Genomic DNA, 22,850 nt, shown 5'->3' with positions numbered 1-22,850 from the left:
TCGTATTGTATCCTCGAAGTTCTTTATCGGAGTTATTGGGAGCTGATGAGGCAGATAGATTAAAGACATCTCAGTCCGCTCAGGCCTCTCAAACAAGCATTCCAGATAATGCATACTCACTTATCCGCAGGGTTCTATCCGAAGTGACTAATATGGTGAAGTCTTTAGACGGCATGGATCGAGTTCCTCGTGCAAAACTTAATGAATTGATTGAAAAATCAGCCACTATAGCTTTTCCAGACAATACCAATCCGGTGCAAAAATCATCATGGGACCAATATATGCGGATTGCAAATGAGATCATTGATCAAGTGATGGAGAATTTTGAGAAAGTTATTGTGGAGGTAACACTTTAACTTTAATTGTGAAGTTTAATTTCAGCAATTGATGTATCAGATTAGGAGATTTAGGGTTTATAGTAGTACACATCTGAATCTTTATTTCTTAGTATTACACATCTGAATCTTTATTTCTTGCTCTGTGTGGTTGTGATTAGAATAATTTCAGCTAAATCAAAATTAGGGTTTGTGTAATTAGTGAATTAATTATTTTCACATCTATTTGAAATGTTTTATAAATTTAACTCCTCTTTAATTTGAAACTCTATGTTCTCATTTCTCGATAATTTTGTTTCAATTGTGTTAAGGTTTTTTAGGTGTAATTGGAAATAGAATCTCGATAAAGTTAATTGGATGCTGGATCTTGCATCTGGTTTTGTTATCCGATTTGAGGGATAATTCTCTGCTTTTTTGTATGGATTATATTTTTTATGTACATGGAATGTTAAGGAACATTTACAATAATGAATCTAGTGATGTTTACTTGTTTGAGATAATGGTAGTGTTAATTGTGGATTGTAGATTTGATAAGTGTTGTTAACTTCAGATTTCTATTCACGAGAATAAGTAGAGCCTTTTTGGAAGCTGTATTTGTTGTTTTTGGTGTCACAATCTTGATTTAGATAAGAGTCTGTTTTCTTCCATATTGATCTTCCAAGTTCTGTGTTACTGACCTGCCCAAGGCTTTTACGCTTAAACTGCCAAAAGATGTTTCTTTTCCGCCCGTAAGCGAGGGGTTCTATACATATCAATTATGTTTTTTGTTGGTATTTTATCTTGTATAAAAAGTTTATAAACATTTATTAAGTGAGATATGAGGTTAACAGACTGATTTTATGCTTAGTGTATTTGTTCTACTTTATGACATTGATGTAAGTTGTGAAGTGAAGAAGTTATGCTAACATTTTTTCTTCAACTTAGCTAACTTGATTCTGATTAAATAAACTTATATATATATATATGGGGCAGTTACTTTACCTGTAGAGAAGCAGCTGCTTTCTGGAACATGAAATTTGAATTTCAACAGCTTAAATAATTACTTAAACGCACGTTAATTTTTGTCTATGTAGGATGATACACCAGAAAAAGTTCCAGGGGAGCATACCAGGCTTTTACTAGAAATGAATGACGAGCACGATCTCGACCCGAATTTGTTCTATTGTCCTCTTTATGAGTAATTTTTATAAGTTTAATTACTTTTGTTAGCTGATACTTTTAAGCAAACTATGTAGCAGTTAACTTAAACTTGATGTAGCGACTGCTATTTGGTGTAGCAGCTGCTGTTTGGTACTTATTTGATAGTTTTTAATGGATTTGTGGGGAATGTAATTATGTCTTTTCATTTTTGGTTGTTCATTTTTTCTGTTTTGACGCAAGTTATTAAATATGAATGGTTACTTAAATTGATAAATGAATGGGACAGGTTTCAAATTTAAAGAATTAAGAATATATGGCTCCTGGCCATTTTTGTGTTTGAAATTGACCATATAAAATCCACCGTCTTCAGTGGCTTTAATAAGTAAGCGGGAAATTTAAAATTCAGTGACAATCAAGAAATGGGAAGTTTAAATTTTCACCAAAATGTTAAAGGGGTTGTGTGAAACTTTGACTTGAATTAAAAGCAACCGTCAAAGCGGTCGCTTTTATATAAATTCCACCGTAAAAAATAATTTCGACCAGGTTAAAAGCCACTGATAGAAGGCCGTCGATTTTGTACTAAATTCCACCGATTTCAGTTGTTTATAAGTAAAAGCAACCGATTTTAAACCGGTGGCTTTTAGCCTTTTTTATTGTAGTGTTCAGAGAGATCTTCTCACTTGGTAGTCCCAAAAGTGATTCCATTCATAACCCTATGAGTATTAAGAGTCGGAGCATGACCAGATGATGAACCAAAAATAGATAATTTAGATGCTTCTATTCCAGCTTTCAGAGCACCATCATCTGGATTATCATCATCATCAGAATCATCAGACTCAGTATCATCACCAGAAGATTTCTCAGGAACATCAAAATCAGTGTCAGGAACTATGCCTTTGAGCTTTAAATCAGGATTTGACTTAGAAAGCTTACTTGCCTGTGAAGGTCCTGAAATACTACTAGAAAAAGGTCAATATACACCAGTTCTGAACTGATGTTTATTTCCTTCAAAACCAATGTCTACACGGGTGTAGAGAAAAGTATTTTTTATATGGGTCCAAAACTGATATGAAATGTTATCCCAGATATCAGTTCCTTTGATTTCACATCGGTCCAGAACCGTTGTCAAAAATCACCCCAGGCATTAGCTCCTTGCAAATAATGATGTCAAATATGTACATAAACATCGGTTTTAGGCGATATCTGGTTAATATACATCAGCTATAAACTAATGTCTGGTTATTTAAAAACTGATGTTTTCGTAGTTGTAGAGAATGGGCTTTTTATATCAATTTTTAAAAAATATTTGTTATGTAGATAAACATTTTATACATAATTTATAGTTATATTAACTGATGTTAAATATTTGGCTGATTAAATTATATACATACAAAAAAATAGATAAAATCAAAAACCAACCAATAGTATTGCATTTGATTAACCAATACATAATTTTCATTACCAAACCAATCCAAAGGATTTCGTCATTACCTAGGAATTTCGTCATATCCTATCGATTTTGGGACATTTCCTACCAATTTCTCGGTAGGAAATACCCGTTTTTCTTGTATTGTAATATGATCTTATATTTTTCTTAAAAAAATCATTTCTTTAATATAGATGTGTGCTTAGCCGTTACTAATTTTTTTTAATTAATATTATATACTTCTTAATTTTCTTTATCAATTCACCCATTGGGTACAAAATTATGAAATACTGTTAATTTATTATAATTTTCTTAATAATATCAATCTAAAATTATATATATTATATGAATTGAACACATGTATAACTGTTCTTTAACACACACAAATGTGAACTCTAGTTATGTATTTGTTGATAATAAATGTTTTTAAAAAATTTACTCATTTATTGTTAAATGATGTTAAACTCAAGTGATATATGTAATAACCAAAAATCTTTGTACCATGTATAAATCTTAGTATATTTTGCACACAATCATCTATATTTTCTTTAATTTTAGAATTATTACCATTTTATTAAAAAAAGATCCACAATCCAAATATTTTTGAAGACTCCAATAAAAACACCTTGATTGAAGGGAGTTTATGATCCCTACCCTAGCTTTAAGATTGATCATAGACGGTCAGATGGAGGTTTCCCCATCCCCATTTGTTCGTTCAAACTTTTTTATACATCTTCATTAGGAAGTGATAAACAAGAAATAAATCTCAAAATTTTTGAAGAAAAATTATAACTAGGTAATTTAAGTGATTATTTATCTTTTAATTTTTTTGGTGTATATGAAGTACAGTTTAAAGTTCTTCCTAGGCATTTTGATTTATCTAATTATTTGTATTTCATTTAGTATTCATAAGAGGTATTGATTGAAAATCATTCTTATTTTATTTCTAGATGGCTGATACCAAGCAAACCCCCTAGTAAATCTAGTGGATGAAAGGTTAAAAGAAAGCAGCTGGCACACAAGGTTACATATCTTATTAAATGCATATAATAGAATTCAGTATGATCTATCTTTTCCTAACTTTTCTATAATTGTAAGTTTGAGGATTGATGATTTATGTGGGAGTTATGAAGAAAAAATATATATGTTGAGTTAATCTTCAATGAGGACATGTTTTTTCCTTTTGGTATTCAATAATATTAGGAAAGAGGATTATTTATCACAATCACCAAATCTGAAATTGTTAAAATGTATTATGAAATTAAAAATAGTATATTTACCTTAAATAAGTTTTTTTTGATAAGAGACACGTGAAAAATGAGAATCCAAACTAATAATTTCTTTAAAAAAAAAATCACTTTATTCAGATCTAATCAATATATTTTTCCCACTTGTTCCTCCATTTTTATTCCTTACTCTAAGCTTGTTCTAGCTCCTCTTCTCCTACAGCCATGAGATGCAATTCATTTACTCCTCCTTTCTTTGGTCTGCCACTACATATTTCTTATTTTCCGATTTGCCCCTCTCCTACACGAGCATCTCTAATAGAAGCATGGTTCAAATATGAAAACATAGGATGGCGATCTTGAAAACATATGTTGTGTTTAGAATTTGGACATGAACTATAATATTTTTTGAACATTTTTTCAAATTATTATTCCTTCAGATTTTATTTGGTGAAAAATTGGGTTTTTGACCGAGTCTACTACTACCAGTCTTTTATAAATAGTCTTTTATAAATATAAAAATACAATATAATTTAGAGAAGAAATAAAGTAAAAAAATTTTGGATCTGTGAGTCTTAGTTAGTAAACTTAAATAGTTTAATTTTGAATTTAGCACAATATTGCTCATGCAATCAAATGTCAATTTGTAAAGATCTGCTCACACACACTAACCACCTTAACAAAAGAAAAACTTGATACGATAGTTATTCATGAGTAGGGCTACAAATAAACAGAGTTAATATGAACAATACTGGAGATCGGCTCTTTGAAGTGAACTCAGTTCGTCTGGTCTCCTTAGTCAAAACGATCTTAAACATGAAAATGAGTTGGGATGAGTAAACGAGTGAAGCCAAGCTTTTTTTCTTTTAAACTAGTACTCGGCTCGTTAAACTCTAAATCGCTTGGACTCAGTCCGGTGTCGGTAATAATTGAGCTCGGAATAAGCTCGAACTCAATTAAAATTTGGTTATAATAAATTATTTATAATGATATATATTACAAATGATAAATTATTACTAATCACTAATATATTTATAAATATATTTTTCTCGTCGTTAATTAATAATTTAGTTATTATGGAAATGTCGTTCATATTTCAAAATTTAATGCTTAACTTTTTCATAAGGGAACTATCAAACATTGTCATCATGATTTATTTGTCTCCAATTTTTTCATAATTTCATGAATATCATTAAATAACATGTAATTTACATACACCCGATTTTAGTAAAATATTATAACATAATAAAATTTTGACATCTATATTTTAAAAAGTAATGTACGATTTCTAAAATTAGCATTTTCTAAATAGTGTAAAATAAAATTGGACATATTCTTAAACCTCGAAGTCAAAAATAAATATATATAGATTTAAGAAACAAGTGTAGATGGACAATGTTGATATCATTATAAGAAAAAAGTTTATTAATTGATATTGAACATTACTATTCTTTCGGTCGTTAAACTCTGATCAGCTAGTTTCATTTTTTTAAAAATAATTAACCTCGGCTTGGTTGAGAGAACTTGACTTGTTTGCAGATAGATGAGTTTGAGTTGATTTGCAAATGTAACTACTAAGCTCCCTATCATATAGTAAGATTATAGTCTTTGTACCATATTAGAACATAAATACATATGAATTTACACGTGCTTTTTATGAATTTTTAAAATTAATTGCCTCAAAATATATGTAATTGCATTTTAATTTAAGTTATATATATGTGTTAACCAAAGTTTTATATGAGTTTTTTTTTATAATTTTGTAGTTAAAGACAATTTGCATGCAACTATATATATATCTATATATGAATATATAGGTTCAACATCAAATACAAAATTTTTAAGTACAAGATTACAATTTTTTTGATTCTACTTATATAATTGGGTTAAACATCATTTATTCACTAATAACTTAAATTTTAATAAATAAACGTAATTTATTTCTTCGATATCCTTCTCATTCACCAATATTAAATTAGGGCACATAATATGATATTTTATTTTTCTTCAAAAAACCAAAATTTTATTTCTTTAATATAGAAGTGTGCTTAGCCGTTACTAAAATTTTGTTAAATTAATATTATATACTTTTCAATTTTCTTTATCAGTTCACCCAAAAAATATTGGGTACAAAAATTATAAAATATTGTTAGTTTATTTTGATTTTCTTAATAATATCAATTTAAAATGATATATATTATATGATTTCAACACATGCATAACTAGTTTGAACTCTAGTTTTGTATTTGTTGATCATAGCTATAAGAAAATATGAAGCTTTCGTAGAAATTTTTGCAACTTTGTCATAAATTATGTAATGTTATGAAAATGTTGTAGGTATATAGTAAATATTTTTTAAAAAAATTACTCATTTATTGTTAAATGATGTTTAATTCAAGTGATATATGTAATAACCAAAATTTACTCATTTATTGTTAAATGATGTTAAATTCCAGTGATATATGTAATAACCAAAAACGTTTGTACATAAAAAAGTTTGTACAAGATTTTATAATCAAAATTTATTGGTAGAGTGTGATTACTCCGATGAATTTAGTCTAGTTATTAGTAAGCCCATTTGTAAAAATCTGCTCTTATTTTTAGAAATTAAAATATTCTTTTTAAATATTTGCATATTTTGCACACAATCAACTAGATTTTTATTAATTTTAGTATTATTACTATTTTATGTATAAAAAATCCTCAATCCAAATATTTTTGAAAACTCCAATAAGAACACGTTGAACCATTTCTTATTGGAGTAATCAGCCCATGAGGAACCTCTATCACCGGCTAGCCAAAGGAAGCGAGACTTGGAACTACTTATAAAGGCAAGAACGCCAAAGAAAAACAGAGTCGTATTGTATCCTCGAAGTTCTTTATCGGAGTTATTGGGAGCTGATGAGGCAGATAGATTAAAGACATCTCAGTCCGCTCAGGCCTCTCAAACAAGCATTCCAGATAATGCATACTCACTTATCCGCAGGGTTCTATCCGAAGTGACTAATATGGTGAAGTCTTTAGACGGCATGGATCGAGTTCCTCGTGCAAAACTTAATGAATTGATTGAAAAATCAGCCACTATAGCTTTTCCAGACAATACCAATCGGGTGCAAAAATCATCATGGGACCAATATATGCGGATTGCAAATGAGATCATTGATCAAATGATGCAGAATTTTGAGAAAGTTATTGTGGAGGTAACACTTTAACTTTAATTGTGAAGTTTAATTTCAGCAATTGATGTATCAGATTAGGAGATTTAGGGTTTATAGTAATACACATCTGAATCTTTATTTCTTAGTATTACACATCTGAATCTTTATTTCTTGCTCTGTGTGGTTGTGATTAGAATAATTTCAGCTAAATCAAAATTAGGGTTTGTGTAATTAGTTAATTAATTATTTTCACATCTGTTTGAAATATTTTATAAATTTAACTCCTCTTTAATTTGAAACTCTATGTTCTCATTTCTCGATAATTTTGTTTCAATTGTGTTAAGGTTTTTTAGGTGTAATTGGAAATACAATCTCGATAAAGTTAATTGGATGCTGGATCTTGCATCTGGTTTTGTTATCCGATTTGAGGGATAATTCTCTGATTTTTTGTATGGATTATATTTTTTATGTACATGGAATGTTATGGAACATTTACAATGATGAATCTAGTGATGTTTACTTGTTTGAGATAATGGTAGTGTTAATTGTGGATTGTAGATTTGATAAGTGTTGTTAACTTCAGATTTCTATTCACGAGAATAAGTAGAGCCTTTTTGGAAGCTGTATTTGTTGTTTTTAGTGTCACAATCTTGATTTAGATAAGAGTCTGTTTTCTTCCATATTGATCTTCCAAGTTCTGTGTTACTGACCTGCCCAAGGCTTTTACGCTTAAACTGTCAAAAGATGTTTCTTTTCCACCCGTAAGCGAGGGGTTCTATACATATCAATTATGTTTTTTATTGGTATTTTATCTTGTATAGAAAGATTATAAACATTTATTAAGTGAGATATGAGGTTAACAGACTCATTTTGTGCTTAGTGTATTTGTTCTACTTTATGACATTGATGTAAGTTGTGAAGTGAAGAAGTTATGCTAACATTTTTTCTTCAACTTAGCTAACTTGATTCTGATTAAATAAACTTATATATATATATATGGGGCAGTTACTTTACCTGTACAGAAGCAGCTACTTTCTGGAACATGAAATTTGAATTTCAACAGCTTAATTAATTAGTTAAACACACGTTAATTTTTGTCTATGTAGGATGATACACCAGAAAAAGTTCCAGGGGAGCATACCAGGCTTTTACTAGAAATGAATGACGAGCACGATCTCGACCCGAATTTGTTCTATTGTCCTCTTTATGAGTAATTTTTATAAGTTTAATTACTTTTGTTGGCTGATACTTTTAAGCAAACTATGTAGCAGTTAACTTAAACTTGATGTAGCGGCTGCTATTTGGTGTAGCAGCTGCTGTTTGGTACTTATTTGATAGTTTTTAATGGATTTGTGGGGAATGTAATTATGTCTTTTCATTTTTGGTTGTTCATTTTTTCTGTTTTGACGCAAGTTATTAAATGTGAATGGTTACTTAAATTGATAAATGAATGAGACAGGTTTCAAATTTAAAGAATTAAGAATATATGGCTCCTGGCCATTTTTGTGTTTGAAATTGACCATATAAAATCCACCGTCTTCAGTGGCTTTAATAAGTAAGCGGGAAATTTAAAATTCAGTGACAATCAAGAAACGGGAAGTTTAAATTTTCACCAAAATGTTAAAGGGGCTGTGTGAAACTTTGACTTGAATTAAAAGCAACCGTCAAAGCGGTCGCTTTTATATAAATTCCACCGCAAAAAATAATTTCGACCAGGTTAAAAGCCACCGATAGAATGCGGTCGACTTTGTACTAAATTCTACCGATTTCAGTTGTTTATAGGTAAAAGCAACCGATTTTAAACCGGTGGCTTTTATCCTTTTTTCTTATAGTGTTCAGAGAGATCTTCTCACTTGGTAGTCCCAAAAGTGATTCCATTCATAACCCTATGAGTATTAAGAGTCGGAGCATGACCAGATGATGAACCAAAAATAGATAATTTAGATGCTTCTATTCCAGCTTTCAGAGCACCATCATCTGGATTATCATCATCATCAGAATCATCAGACTCAGTATCATCACCAGAAGATTTCTCAGGAACATCAAAATCAGTGTCAGGAACTATGCCTTTGAGCTTTAAATCAGGATTTGACTTACAAAGCTTACTTGCCTGTGAAGGTCCTGAAATACTACTAGAAAAAGGTCAATATACACCAGTTCTGAACTCATGTTTATTTCCTTCAAAACAAATGTCTACACGGGTGTAGAGAAAAGTATTTTTTTCATATGGGTCCAAAACTGATATGAAATGTTATCCCAGATATCAGTTCCTTTGATTTCACATCGGTCCAGAACCGTTGTCAAAAATCACCCCAGGCATCAGCTCCTTGCAAATAATGATGTCAAATATGTACATAAACATCGGTTTTAGGCGATATCTGGTTAATATACATCAACTATAAACTAATGTCTGGTTATTTAAAAACTGATGTTTTCGTAGCTGTAGAGAATGGGCTTTTTATATCAATTTTTAAAAAATATTTGTTATGTAGATAAACATTTTATACATAATTTATAGTTATATTAACTGATGTTAAATATTTGGCTGATTAAATTATATACATACAAAAAAATAGATAAAATCAAAAACCAACCAATAGTATTGCATTTGATTAACCAATACATAATTTTCATTACCAAACCAATCCAAAGGATTTCGTCATTACCTAGGAATTTCGTCATATCCTATCGATTTTGGGGCATTTCCTACCAATTTCTCGGTAGGAAATACCCGTTTTTCTTGTATTGTAATATGATCTTTTATTTTTCTTAAAAAAATCATTTCTTTAATATAGATGTGTGCTTAGCCGTTACTAATTTTTTTTAATTAATATTATATACTTCTTAATTTTCTTTATCAACTCACCCATTGGGTACAAAATTATGAAATACTGTTAATTTATTATAATTTTCTTAATAATATCAATCTAAAATTATATATATTATATGAATTGAACACATGTATAACTGTTCTTTAACACACACAAATGTGAACTCTAGTTATGTATTTGTTGATAATAAATGTTTTTAAAAAATTTACTCATTTATTGTTAAATGATGTTAAACTCAAGTGATATATGTAATAACCAAAAATCTTTGTACCATGCATAAATCTTAGTATATTTTGCACACAATCATCTATATTTTCTTTAATCTTAGAATTATTACCATTTTATTAAAAAAAGATCCACAATCCAAATATTTTTGAAGACTCCAATAAAAACACGTTGATTGGAGGGAGTTTATCATCCCTACCCTAGCTTTAAGATTGATTATAGACGGTCAGATGGAGGTTTCCCCATCCCCATTTGTTCGTTCAAACTTTTTTATACATCTTCATTAGGAAGTGATAAACAAGAAATAAATCTCAAAATTTTTGAAGAAGAATTATAACTAGGTAATTTAAGTGATTATTTATCTTTTAATTTTTTTGGTGTATATGAAGTACAGTTTAAAGTTCTTCCTAGGCATTTTGATTTATCTAATTATTCGTATTTCATTTAGTATTCATAAGAGGTATTGATTGAAAACCATTCTTATTTTATTTCTAGATGGCTGATACCAAGCAAACCCCCTAGTAAATCTAGTGGATGAAAGGTTAAAAGAAAGCAGCTCGCACACAAGGTTACATATCTTATTAAATGCATATAATAGAATTCAGTATGATCTATCTTCTCCTAACTTTTCTATAATTGTAAGTTTGAGGATTGATGATTTATGTGGGAGTTATGAAGAAAAAATATATATGTTGACTTAATCTTCAATAAGGACATGTTTTTTCCTTTTGGTATTCAATAATATTAGGAAAGAGGATTATTTATCACAATCACCAAATCTGAAATTTTTAAAATGTATTATGAAATTAAAAATAGTATATTTACCTTAAATAAGTTTTTTTTATAAGAGACACGTGAAAAATGAGAATCCAAACTAATAATTTTTTTTAAAAAAAAATCACTTTATTCAGATCTAATTAATATATTTTTCCCACTTGTTCCTCCATTTTTATTCCTTACTCTAAGCTTGTTCTAGCTCCTCTTCTCCTACAGCCATGAGATGCCATTCATTTACTCCTCCTTTCTTTGGTCTGGCACTACATATTTCTTATTTTCCCATTTGCCCCTCTCCTACACCAGCATCTCTAATAGAAGCATGGTTCAAATATGAAAACATAGGATGGCGATCTTGAAAACATATGTTGTGTTTAGAATTTGGACATGAACTATAATATTTTTTGAACATTTTTTCAAATTATTATTCCTTCAGATTTTATTTGGTGAAAAATTGGGTTTTTGACCGAGTCTACTACTACCAGTCTTTTATAAATAGTCTTTTATAAATATAAAAATACAATATAATTTAGAGAAGAAATAAAGTAAAAAAATTTTGGATCTGTGAGTCTTAGTTAGTAAACTTAAATAGTTTAATTTTGAATTTAGCACAATATTGCTCATGCAATCAAATGTCAATTTTTAAAGATCTGCTCACACACACTAACCACCTTAACAAAAGAAAAACTTGATACGATAGTTATTCATGAGTAGGGCTACAAATAAACAGAGTTAATATGAACAATAGTGGAGATCAGCTCTTTGAAGTGAACTCAGTTCGTCTGGTCTCCTTAGTCAAAACTATCTTAAACATGAAAATGAGTTGGGATGAGTAAACGAGTGAAGCCAAGCTTTTTTTCTTTTAAACTAGTACTCCGCTCGTTAAACTCTAAATCGCTTGGACTCAGTCCGGTGTCGGTAATAATTGAGCTCGGAATAAGCTCGAACTCAGTTAAAATTTGGTTATAATAAATTATTTATAATGATATATATTACAAATGATAAATTATTACTAATCACTAATATATTTATAAATATATTTTTCTCGTCGTTAATTAATAATTTAGTTATTATGGAAATGTCGTTAATATTTCAAAATTTAATGCTTAACTTTTTCATAAGAGAACTATCAAACATTGTCATCATGATTTATTTGTCTCCAATTTTTTCATAATTTCATGAATATCATTAAATAACATGTAATTTACATACACCCGATTTTAGTAAAATATTAGAATATAATAAAATTTTGACATCTATATTTTAAAAAGTAATGTACGATTTCTAAAATTAGCATTTTCTAAATAGTGTAAAATAAAATTGAACATATTCTTAAACCTCGAAGTCAAAAATAAATATATATAGATTTAAGAAACAAGTGTAGATCGACAATGTTGATATCATTATAAGAAAAAAGTTTATTAATCGATATTGAACATTACTATTCTTTCGGTCGTTAAACTCTGATCAGCTAGTTTCATTTTTTTAAAAATAATTAACCTCGCCTTGGTTGAGAGAACTTGACTTGTTTGCACATAGATGAGTTTGAGTTGATTTGCAAATGTAACTACTAAGCTCCCTATCATATAGTAAGATTATAGTCTTTGTACCATATTAGAACATAAATACATATGAATTTACACGTGCTTTTGATGAATTTTTAAAATTAATTGCCTCAAAATATATGTAATTGCATTTTAATTTAAGTTAAATATATGTGTTAACCAAAGTTTTATATGAGTTTTTTTTATAATTTTATAGTTAAAGACAATTTGCATGCAACTATATATATATCTATATATGAATATATAGGTTCAACATCAAATACAAAATTTTTAAGTACAAGATTACAATTTTTTTGATTCTACTTATATAATTGGGTTAAACATCATTTATTCACTAATAACTTAAATTTTAATAAATAAACGTAATTTATTTCTTCGATATCCTTCTCATTCACCAATATTAAATTAGGGCACATAATATGATATTTTATTTTTCTTCAAAAAACCAAAATTTTATTTCTTTAATATAGAAGTGTGCTTAGCCGTTACTAAAATTTTGTTAAATTAATATTATATACTTTTCAATTTTCTTTATCAGTTCACCCAAAAAATATTGGGTACAAAAATTATAAAATATTGTTAGTTTATTTTGATTTTTTTAATAATATCAATTTAAAATGATATATATTATATGATTTTAACACATGCATAACTAGTTTGAACTCTAGTTTTGTATTTGTTGAGCATAGCTATAAGAAAATATGAGGCTTTCGTAGAAATTTTTGCAACTTTGTCATAAATTATGTAATGTTATGAAAATGTTGTAGGTATATAGTAAATGTTTTTAAAAAAATTACTCATTTATTGTTAAATGATGTTTAATTCAAGTGATATATGTAATAACCAAAATTTACTCATTTATTGTTAAATGATGTTAAATTCCAGTGATATATGTAATAACCAAAAAAGTTTGTACATAAAAAAGTTTGTACAAGATTTTATAATCAAAATTTATTGGTAGAGTGTGATTACTCAGATGAATTTAGTCTAGTTATTAGTAAGCCCATTTGTAAAAATCTGCTCTTATTTTTAGAAATTAAAATATTCTTTTTAAATATTTGCATATTTTGCACACAATCAACTAGATTTTTATTAATTTTAGAATTATTACTATTTTATGTATAAAAAATCCTCAATCCAAATATTTTTGAACACTCCAATAAGAACACGTTGAGTAGGGTTTATGATCAGCACCTAACTGCGAGGAACTCACAAAACTACACCTAAGAGCCGTCAATTCATGTAGAAACTACAAGGCACATCATTAGCAACTTATAACTGTTAAATCAAAACATAATCCCCCTGCCCGATGTATAAACACAGTTTCCCCCTCCCCATTTGTTTCTTCAAACTTTTATATTCATCTTCACTAGAAAGTGATAAAGAGAAAATAAACCTCAAAATATTTGAAGAAGAATTATAGTTAGGTAATTTATTAAGTGACCATTTCTCTTTATTTTTTTCCTCTATATGAAGCACAGTTTAAAGTTCTTCCGAGGAATTCTAATCTATCTAATTATATGTGTTGGAAACGTGGATGGGCTTTATACCAAAATATTACAATAATATTAATACAACAACACAGTAATTGGAGATTACTCTTATTTCTTAATAATAGAAATACAACTTATAAATATAAGTGTTTACACACACTGCTATTTTTTTCCTCTCACAAGAGTTTCAGCTCTTTTTATTTCTTTCTATGAATTTCACTATTGGTGTAGTATACAAGAATGCAGGGATGCCTTATTTATAGGCTCTGAGATGATGAGCTAATTTCTTAAGTAATATTGTTGCTCACCTAATTGCTTACATAGACATACATTTAATACAAGCATATCAAATTTCAATATCTAGGTTCCTGCATCTGTGTTTTGTGCAATCTTCAACTTAGCCTACCTTATTTGCAAGGCTTCATTTAAGAACTTACAGATGACAAGCAGCTGCCATCCTTCTAGACAATATGAATAGTTTGACATCTTGCTCGACTCTTCCTCATTCAACTCTTATCCTGAAAATATATAGTTGTGCTGCTGCAATTACATTTTACGTACTCTTCCTTATTATCTGGTACACACAGCTGGATACTTATTTAATAGCTGACTTTTTATTTTGCAAATTCTAGATGCCAACTTGTACTTATACATATGAGGGTTTGAATTCTAACACTCCCCCTCAAACCCGATTCTGCATTCTGAGTTTCTTTTTCATTTTCAGAAATATCTCTGGCTTCAATGGCTTTGTGAAAATATCGGCTAAATTTTATTCTATTCTGCAGTGCACCAATTTCACAATTTTATCGTTTACCTTTTCTCGAAGAAAAGGATATTTAATATTAATGTTCTTACTTCGACTGTGGGATACTGGATTTTTCGCGAGGGAAATAGCGGATTTATTATCCACATAAATAGTAACCGGATCTTCATATGCGAGAGTTAATTCGCTCAATATGTTGCCTAGCCACATAGCTTGACATGTGCACGCTGCTGCTGTAATGTACTCCGCCTCACATGTTGAGAGGGCAACTGTCTGTTGCTTCTTTGATGACCATAAAAATATCGCTGAACCGATATGAAAAGCATACCCTTAAGTGCTTTTTTCATCATCCAAATCACCACCATAATCACTATCTGAATAGCCAACTAATTTTGAATGTTGAGAATGCATGTAAAACAGACCATGATCAAGTGTACCTTTTATGTACCTCAAGATTCTTTTAGATGCCATAAAGTGATCTTGCTTCGGTTTCTCCATGTACCTACTAACCAATCCAAATGCATACATAATATCTGGACGAGTGAAAGTTAGGTACCTCACACTTCCAACCAAACTCTTGAACAATGTCAGATTTACCGACTCTATCGTTGAATCAATTCTGAGCTTTATACTTGCTTCTGCTGGCGTGCTCACTGGCTTGCATTCCTCCATTCTAAACTTCTTTAAAATCTGCTCCGCATATTTTTTCTGACACATAAAAATCCCCTCTTTACTTTGCTTCACCTCGACTCCAAGAAAGTATGACATTTGACCAATATCTGTCATATCAAATTCATTAGTCATAACTTTCTTAAAATTATCAAACATATCAGGGTTATTTCCGGTAAAGATCATGTCCCACTTATAAGCAAACGATCATTATATCTCCCCCTGAATTTGTTTTCGTGTAGAGAGCATGCTCATATGGACTCTTCACAAAACCATTTTTCTGGAAGTATTCATCAACCTTTGTGTTCCACGCTCTCGGGGCTTGCTTTAACCCGTATAGTGCTTTCTTTAGTTTGTAGACTTTATTCTCCTGGCCTTTTTGAACATATCCTAGAGGTTGCTCGATGTAAACTTCTTCTTCGAGATAACAATTTAAAAACGCTGACTTCACATCCATCTAATAAATCTTCCACTGATTCTGAGCGGCAATTGCTGTAAGAAGTCTGATTGTGTCAACTTGTGCAACTGGAGCAAACACTTCATCATAGTCAATTCCGTATCATTGCTTGTAGCCTTTAGCCACCAACCTTGCCTTCTATTTCTCCACTTCTCCATCTTGATTCGTCTTGGTCTTGTAGACCCATTTGACACCAATTGCTTTGTGTCCTTTTGGAAGATATGTGAGCTCCCAAGTATCATTCTTCGTAATTGCACCAATTTCCTCATCCATGGCTTTGTTCCATTTGCTTTCTTTAGAAGCTTCCTCAAATGTAACTGGATCACATTCAGCCATTAAGCAAAATAAGGAATAATCAAAGGATGTTTGTACCGGACCTGTAGCTTCGTAGATATTATCCAGACTCCACATCTTTCGTGGTTCTTCCCCAGAACTGCTGCTTCCTCCTGTGGATGGTGTCGATCCAGGAGTTTGTTGATTTGGACTTGGTAGAGGAGTTTGATCATCATCTCCGTCATCTTCAATGTTCTGGTTATCAGCATCATCGTCATCTCCATTGAAAAATAAACCAGCAACTTTTCTTTCATCCTCGCTCCAACTCCAGTAATCTGATTCATCGAACTCAACATCTCGAGAAATGATTAATTTCTTCGTCAGGGGATTGCAAAGTCTGTACGCCTTGCTCCTTTTGTCATATCCGGTAAATATGCACTTCTCGCCTTTATCATCCAACTTCTTTCTTTTCTGATCAGGAACATGGGCATATGCAATACACCCAAAAATTCTGAGATGTCCCACTGATGGTTTGCTACCACTCCATGCTTCATTTGGAGTTTTGTTTCTGACACTTTTTGTTGGACAGCGATTCAACAAATAAACTGCACATAAAACGGCTTCGGCCCAAAAGGTTCTCGACAAGTGCTTTACTTTTACCATGCTCCTTGCCATGTCAAGAATAGTGTGATTCTTTCTTTCTGCAACGCCATTTTGTTGAGGAGTATAGGTCGTTGTCAACTGATGATTGATTTCATGTGCTCTACAAAAGCTTCTAAACAGATTAGAAGTATACTCGCCTCCTCTGTCTAATCTGAGTACCTTCAAATAATGAGCACTTTGCTTTTCTGCCAGTGCTTTGAACTCCTTGAATTTATCAAGAGCCTCCGACTTTTCTTTTATGATATAGACCCAATTTTTCCTGCTAAAATCATCAATAAAAGTTAGGTAATACCTATTACCTCCAAGTGATGGAATATAAATGGACCAGCTATATATGTGTGAACAATCTCCAATGGCCTCCTGGCTCTCCACGATTTTACAACCGGAAAGCTTTGTCGATGTTGCTTCCCTTTGACACATGCTTCACACAAATTTTCCGGTTCGTCGATTTCTGGCAAACCGTCCACCATCTTTGTCTTTGCCAAAAATTTTAAGCCAGAAAATACAAGATGACCAAATCTTAAATGCCATAACCATGAGTCATTTTTAATGACTGATTTCAAGCACTTCTGCACTTTCGTCTGCATATCAAGTGTAAACAGGCGATTCTTTGACATCTCTGCAATTAATTCTCGAACCTGATTTCTGATGATGAGAGAATTATCCTACATCTGAATATTATACCCTTTCTCCACAAGTTGGCCAAGACTGATGATATTATTTTTCAAAGCAGGTATATAATAAACATCATTTATATACTTTTTCTCACCATTCTTTGACACAATTGTAATTATACCTTTCCCTTTGACCGGAATCTTTGACGAGTCACCAAAAGTAACTTCTCCACTGATGGTCTCGTCTATCTCCGTAAATAAATCTTTATGGCCAGTCATATGATTGCTGGCTCCTGAGTCAAGATACCAAACATTCTTCTTGTTTTCCTCATCTCCTTTATAAGTGAGGAACGTAGCAGTGCCAACGTCTTTATCTTCTTTTGCTGCAGCAAAATGACTTCTTTCTTCCACCTTTGGGGCTCTACACTCATAACTGAAGTGACCGAATTTATTACAATTATAACATTGAAATTGAGATTTGTCACCTCGTTGAAATCCACCTCGTCCTCGGCCTCTAAAATTTTGACCACGACCAGATGATTAAAAACCTTCAGAATTCTAGCCTCTGTTGAAAGACTGCCTTCTAGGTCCTCGTCCACCTCGGTAGCCACCTCTAAAGCCACCTCTGCCACGTATAGAACCGCTACTGCCAGAACTGTCGCCAATGGATACTTTACTTTGCAACGCCTTCTCCAGATGGCTTGCATCATCATACTGGTTCATCCGCTGCTCGTGAGCTTGAAGCGAACCAACCAGCTCGTCAATCGAAATTTTTGACAAATCTTTTGACTCCTCGATAGAAGTAACAACATAATCAAATTTTCTTATCAACAAACGAAGCAACTTTTCCATGACCCGTACATCATCAAGACTGTCACCATTTCTTTTCATCTCATTTGTCACCATTTTCAAACGCGTAACAAATTCACCAATATTTTCTGAGGATTTTATGTTTAAATTTTCAAACTCACCATACAACACCTGGAGTCGCACCTTTTTGACTTTCTCGACACCCTGGAATGATTTCTGCAGAATCTCCCACGCTTGCTTGGATGTTTTTGCCTCCGAGATTTTTTCAAAGGTTGATTCGTCAACACCTTGAATAATTAAAAATAAAGCCTTCTTGTCTCTTTTCCGTGTCTCCTTTAAAATTGATTTCTGGTCATTTGATAAGCCTGCTTCAGCAGCTGCATCTGGTTCAGTATACCCACTTTCAACTAGATCCCAAATATCTTGAGACCAGAGTAACAGCTTCATTTGTATGCTCCAGTTTCCATAATTTGTTGTCGTCAACTTCGGAATTTGCGGTTGTATCATGCTCGCCATTTTTCAGAAACGTAACCTTGGCTCGGATACCACTTGTTGGAAACGTAGATGGGCTTTATACCAAAATATTACAATAATATTAATACAACTACACAGTAATAGGAGATTACTCTTATTTCTTAATAATAGAAATACAACTTATAAATATAAGTGTTTACACACACTTCTATTTTTTTCCTCTCACAAGAGCTTCAGCTCTTTTTATTTCTCTCTATGAATTTCACTATTGGTGTAGTATACAAGAATGCAGGGATGCCTTATTTATAGGCTCTGAGATGATGACCTAATTGCTTAAGTAATATTGTTGCTGACCTAATTGCTTACATAGACATACATTTAATACAAGCATATCAAATTTCAATATCTAGGTTCCTGCATCTGTGTTTTGTGCAACCTTCAACTCAACCTACCTTATTTGCAGGGCTTCATTTAAGAACTTACAGATGACAAGCAGCTGCGAGGGTTTGAATTCTAACAATATGTATATCATCTAGTATTCATCAAAGGTATTGATTGAAAACCATTCTTTTTTAATTTTTAGATGGCCGGTACCAAGATAACTCCTACTAAATCTAGTGGAGGAAAGGTTCCTGAAAAGCAGCTCACACACAAGGTTACATCTTATTAAATGCCTATAATAGAATACAGTATGATCTATCTTCTCCTAACTTGATATATCTTCTCCTAACTTTTCTGTGTCTTGTTCTCTATCACAGGTTGCTCGTATGCGTACTCTAACAACTGGTGCCTATAGGAAGCCACATAGATACCGCCCTGGAACAGTTGCCCTTCGCTATATATTTATCAATTCATGTTATTATTGAAACATCATTTCCTGGTTGTTGCCCAAGGCTAATCATACAGTAATTTCTTATAGTGAAATCCGTAAGTATCAGAAGACTACTGAGCTTTTGATATTAAAACTTCCGTTCCAGAGGCTTGTACATGGAATTGCTCAAGGAATTAAGGTTGATTAGTTTTTTGTATATTTTTTTCAAATAACTTTACCCAAGAAAAACCTTATTTTTGTGCGTCGCATGTGCCAAATTTATTTCTCTCTACATGTATAGTTGTAATTGTAAGTTTGAGGATTGCTGATATATGTGGGAGTGATGAAGAAAAATTATATATGTTGAGTTAATCTTCAATGAGGATGATACATTTTTCTTTTGGTATTCACTAATATTAGAAAAGAAGATAATTTACTATAATAAGGAAATCCTAAATTATTAAAATGTAATAAAAAATTAAAAATAGTACATTTACCTTTAATTAGTTTACTTATTAAAATGAGAATCCAAGCTAATGAAAATTTAGAAAAAAAATGAAAATCCAAACTAATGAAATTTAGAGAAAAAAATCACTTTATTCACATTTAATATATTTGTACCCCTATTCCTCAATTTTTATTCCTTGTTATATGTATCACCTCCTGAAAGATTGTTCTAGCCAGGAGATGCCACTCACACATTCCTCATTTTTCAATCTGCCCCTCTCACCATCTCTAAAAGCATGGGTCAATTCTGACTTTTTTAACGGTCTTTCTTCATAACATTTATTATTTTAATTTAAATTTTGTTAATTTAATTTTGAAAATTATGATATATTATGTATTTAGTTTGTGTTTTATTAATTTTGGTGATTATCAATTTGATATTCAACCGGATCAATACTAAACAAACTTAACATTGTGTTAGGACATAAATCCTTGTCTAATTTTGATGATTGACATAAATCATTAGTATGATATTGAACTTTTTTCATAAGTCCTAACTTTGTACTTTTATAGAGTTGCATCTTCAAAAAAATCACTATCCTTTACATACCTTCTGTACAAAAGACCTTTTAGATGAACTCCACCTAATTTATTTTTGTTAGGTTGAAAATCATAATTCACTAATTTATCTGTAGAGTAAATTATATTTTATTAATATTAAAGAGGAAAAACAAATTCACCAAGTGCTACGATTTAGGAAAGATGGTAACGGTTTTGATGAGTTTTAGGTTGGGATGGATTTATTATGAAAAATGCATATTAAGTAAGACACATAGCGAAAATGCAAAAAATTATATATTACAAAATGCAAAAAAATTATATATTATAAAATACAGGCTCTTGCTGAACTAATTTAATTATATGCTGCGAAAGCTGAAAGTGGTGTTGAACTTGGCATTTTTGACTCTATTATTACCCCTCAAACTCACCTTAATGTACAAATGGTAAGAACAAAACCCATTGTCACAGTTTCATTCGTGAAATTAAGAAGATTAATAAATAAATTTGATTCCTACATTCGATAAAGGTGCAACAAATCACACAAAGAGGCCGGTCTTGAAATTCTGCAATCTTGATAATTGCGACATGAACTAAATTGTTTTATGAAGTATTTAAAAATGTAATATTCCACACAGATTATGTTTGGTGAAAGCAATTGCGATTTTGACCTAGTCCACTACTACCGTAATGTACAAATGATAAGAACGAAACCTATTGCCACAGTTTCATTCGTAAAATTAACAAGATTAATAAAAAAATTTGATTTATACGTTCGATAAAGGTGCAACCAACCACATAAATATAAGAGGCCCATCTTGAAATTCTATAATCTTGATAATTGGGACATGAACTAAATTGTTTTATGAAGTATTTAAAAATGTAACATTCCATACGATTTGGTGAAAGCAATTGGGATATTGTCCTAATCCACTACTACTGATCTTTTATAAATTTTAAAAAATGATTATTAATTAATATAGCACATTGCTGAAACAAATCAAATGTCCATTTAAAAAGCAATCAACACTTTGGTGAAAAAGGAATTAGTGAGAGACATGGCAACCTTGAAATTTGCTCAAGATGAAGTTTGTGAAACTTGTCAAAAAGGAAAAATAAAGAGGCCGAGTCACAAGAGTAAAACTGTTAATTATATTAATGCACCACTACAGCTTATCCACGTGGATTTTTTTGGACATGTAAATGTCATGTCTTTATCTAGAAAGAAGTATGCTTTGGTGATGGTGCATGACTACTCAAGATACATTTGGGTGGAATTTATGCATTAAAAAGATGAAACTCCACACTTCATCATTGAACACATCAAATAAATTGATAAGTAGGCTGAAGATCAAGAATGTGTCAAAAGATTGAGGAGTGACAATGACACAAAATTCAGGAATGTAATTCGAGGTGAATATTATAAAGATAAAGGCATTGTTCAAGAGTTCTCAGCTACAAGAACACCTCAACAAAGTGGTGTGGTTGAAAGGAAAAATCGAACTCTAGTTGAGGCTGCTAGCTAGCAAGATGCCAAACTGCCAACAAGTTTTTGAAAAGAAGCTTTTAACATAACATGTTACACTCAAAATAGATATCTACTCAACAAAAACATTGGCAAGTCACCCTACTCAATTTTGACAAAAAGGAAGCCTACTGTTAAACATCTTCATGTGTTTGGAAGCAAATGCGTTATTCTAAAAGACAACTCTGAATATGATGGAAAATTTGACTTTAAAGTATTTGAAGCTATTTTTCAGGGATATTTGGATTTCCAACAGAGTATATGTGCTAGAGCAAAGAAAATAATAGAAAGCATAGATGCAACATTTGATGATGACAAGTATCCATACTTGGAATGACTTGATGAAAGTGAAGCTCAATATATAGCTGCTGGAAGTTGTTGTTCTGAAGTGCTTTGGGTTAGAACTCAACTGATGGATTATGGCCTAATATTACAAAAGGTTTGAATCATGTGTGACAATACTAGAGCAATATCTATTGTGGCTAATCCAGTCAATCATTCTAGTACTAAGCAAATTCATTAAGATAACATTAACCTTATTTTTGTTTCAACAGAAAAATAGTTAGCTGAAATTTTCACTAAACCTTTAGATGAAGCAACTTTCATGAGACTT

The 22,850-nt window shown here is 31.1% G+C and overlaps 1 protein-coding gene across 1 annotated transcript; it reads right to left on the bottom strand.

Moving 5' to 3' along the window:
* Nucleotides 1-18,170: 18,170 nt before the first annotated feature.
* On the bottom strand, nt 18,171-18,938 carry LOC141674220 (uncharacterized). The gene has a single exon (XM_074480942.1). The coding sequence runs from the start codon at nt 18,936-18,938 to the stop codon at nt 18,171-18,173; it is 768 nt and encodes a 255-aa protein (XP_074337043.1).
* Nucleotides 18,939-22,850: the final 3,912 nt, after the last annotated feature.

The sequence above is a fragment of the Apium graveolens genome, chromosome 7 (genome assembly GCF_009905375.1).
Source record: "Apium graveolens cultivar Ventura chromosome 7, ASM990537v1, whole genome shotgun sequence".
Lineage (NCBI taxonomy): Eukaryota > Viridiplantae > Streptophyta > Magnoliopsida > Apiales > Apiaceae > Apium > Apium graveolens.
This window is presented reverse-complemented; position numbering and strand designations above follow the sequence as displayed.

Bases quoted from the DNA above. Each gene is read 5' to 3' on its own strand.
- LOC141674220 (XM_074480942.1), bottom strand. From the start codon at position 18,938: ATGGCGAGCATGATACAACCGCAAATTCCGAAGTTGACGACAACAAAT.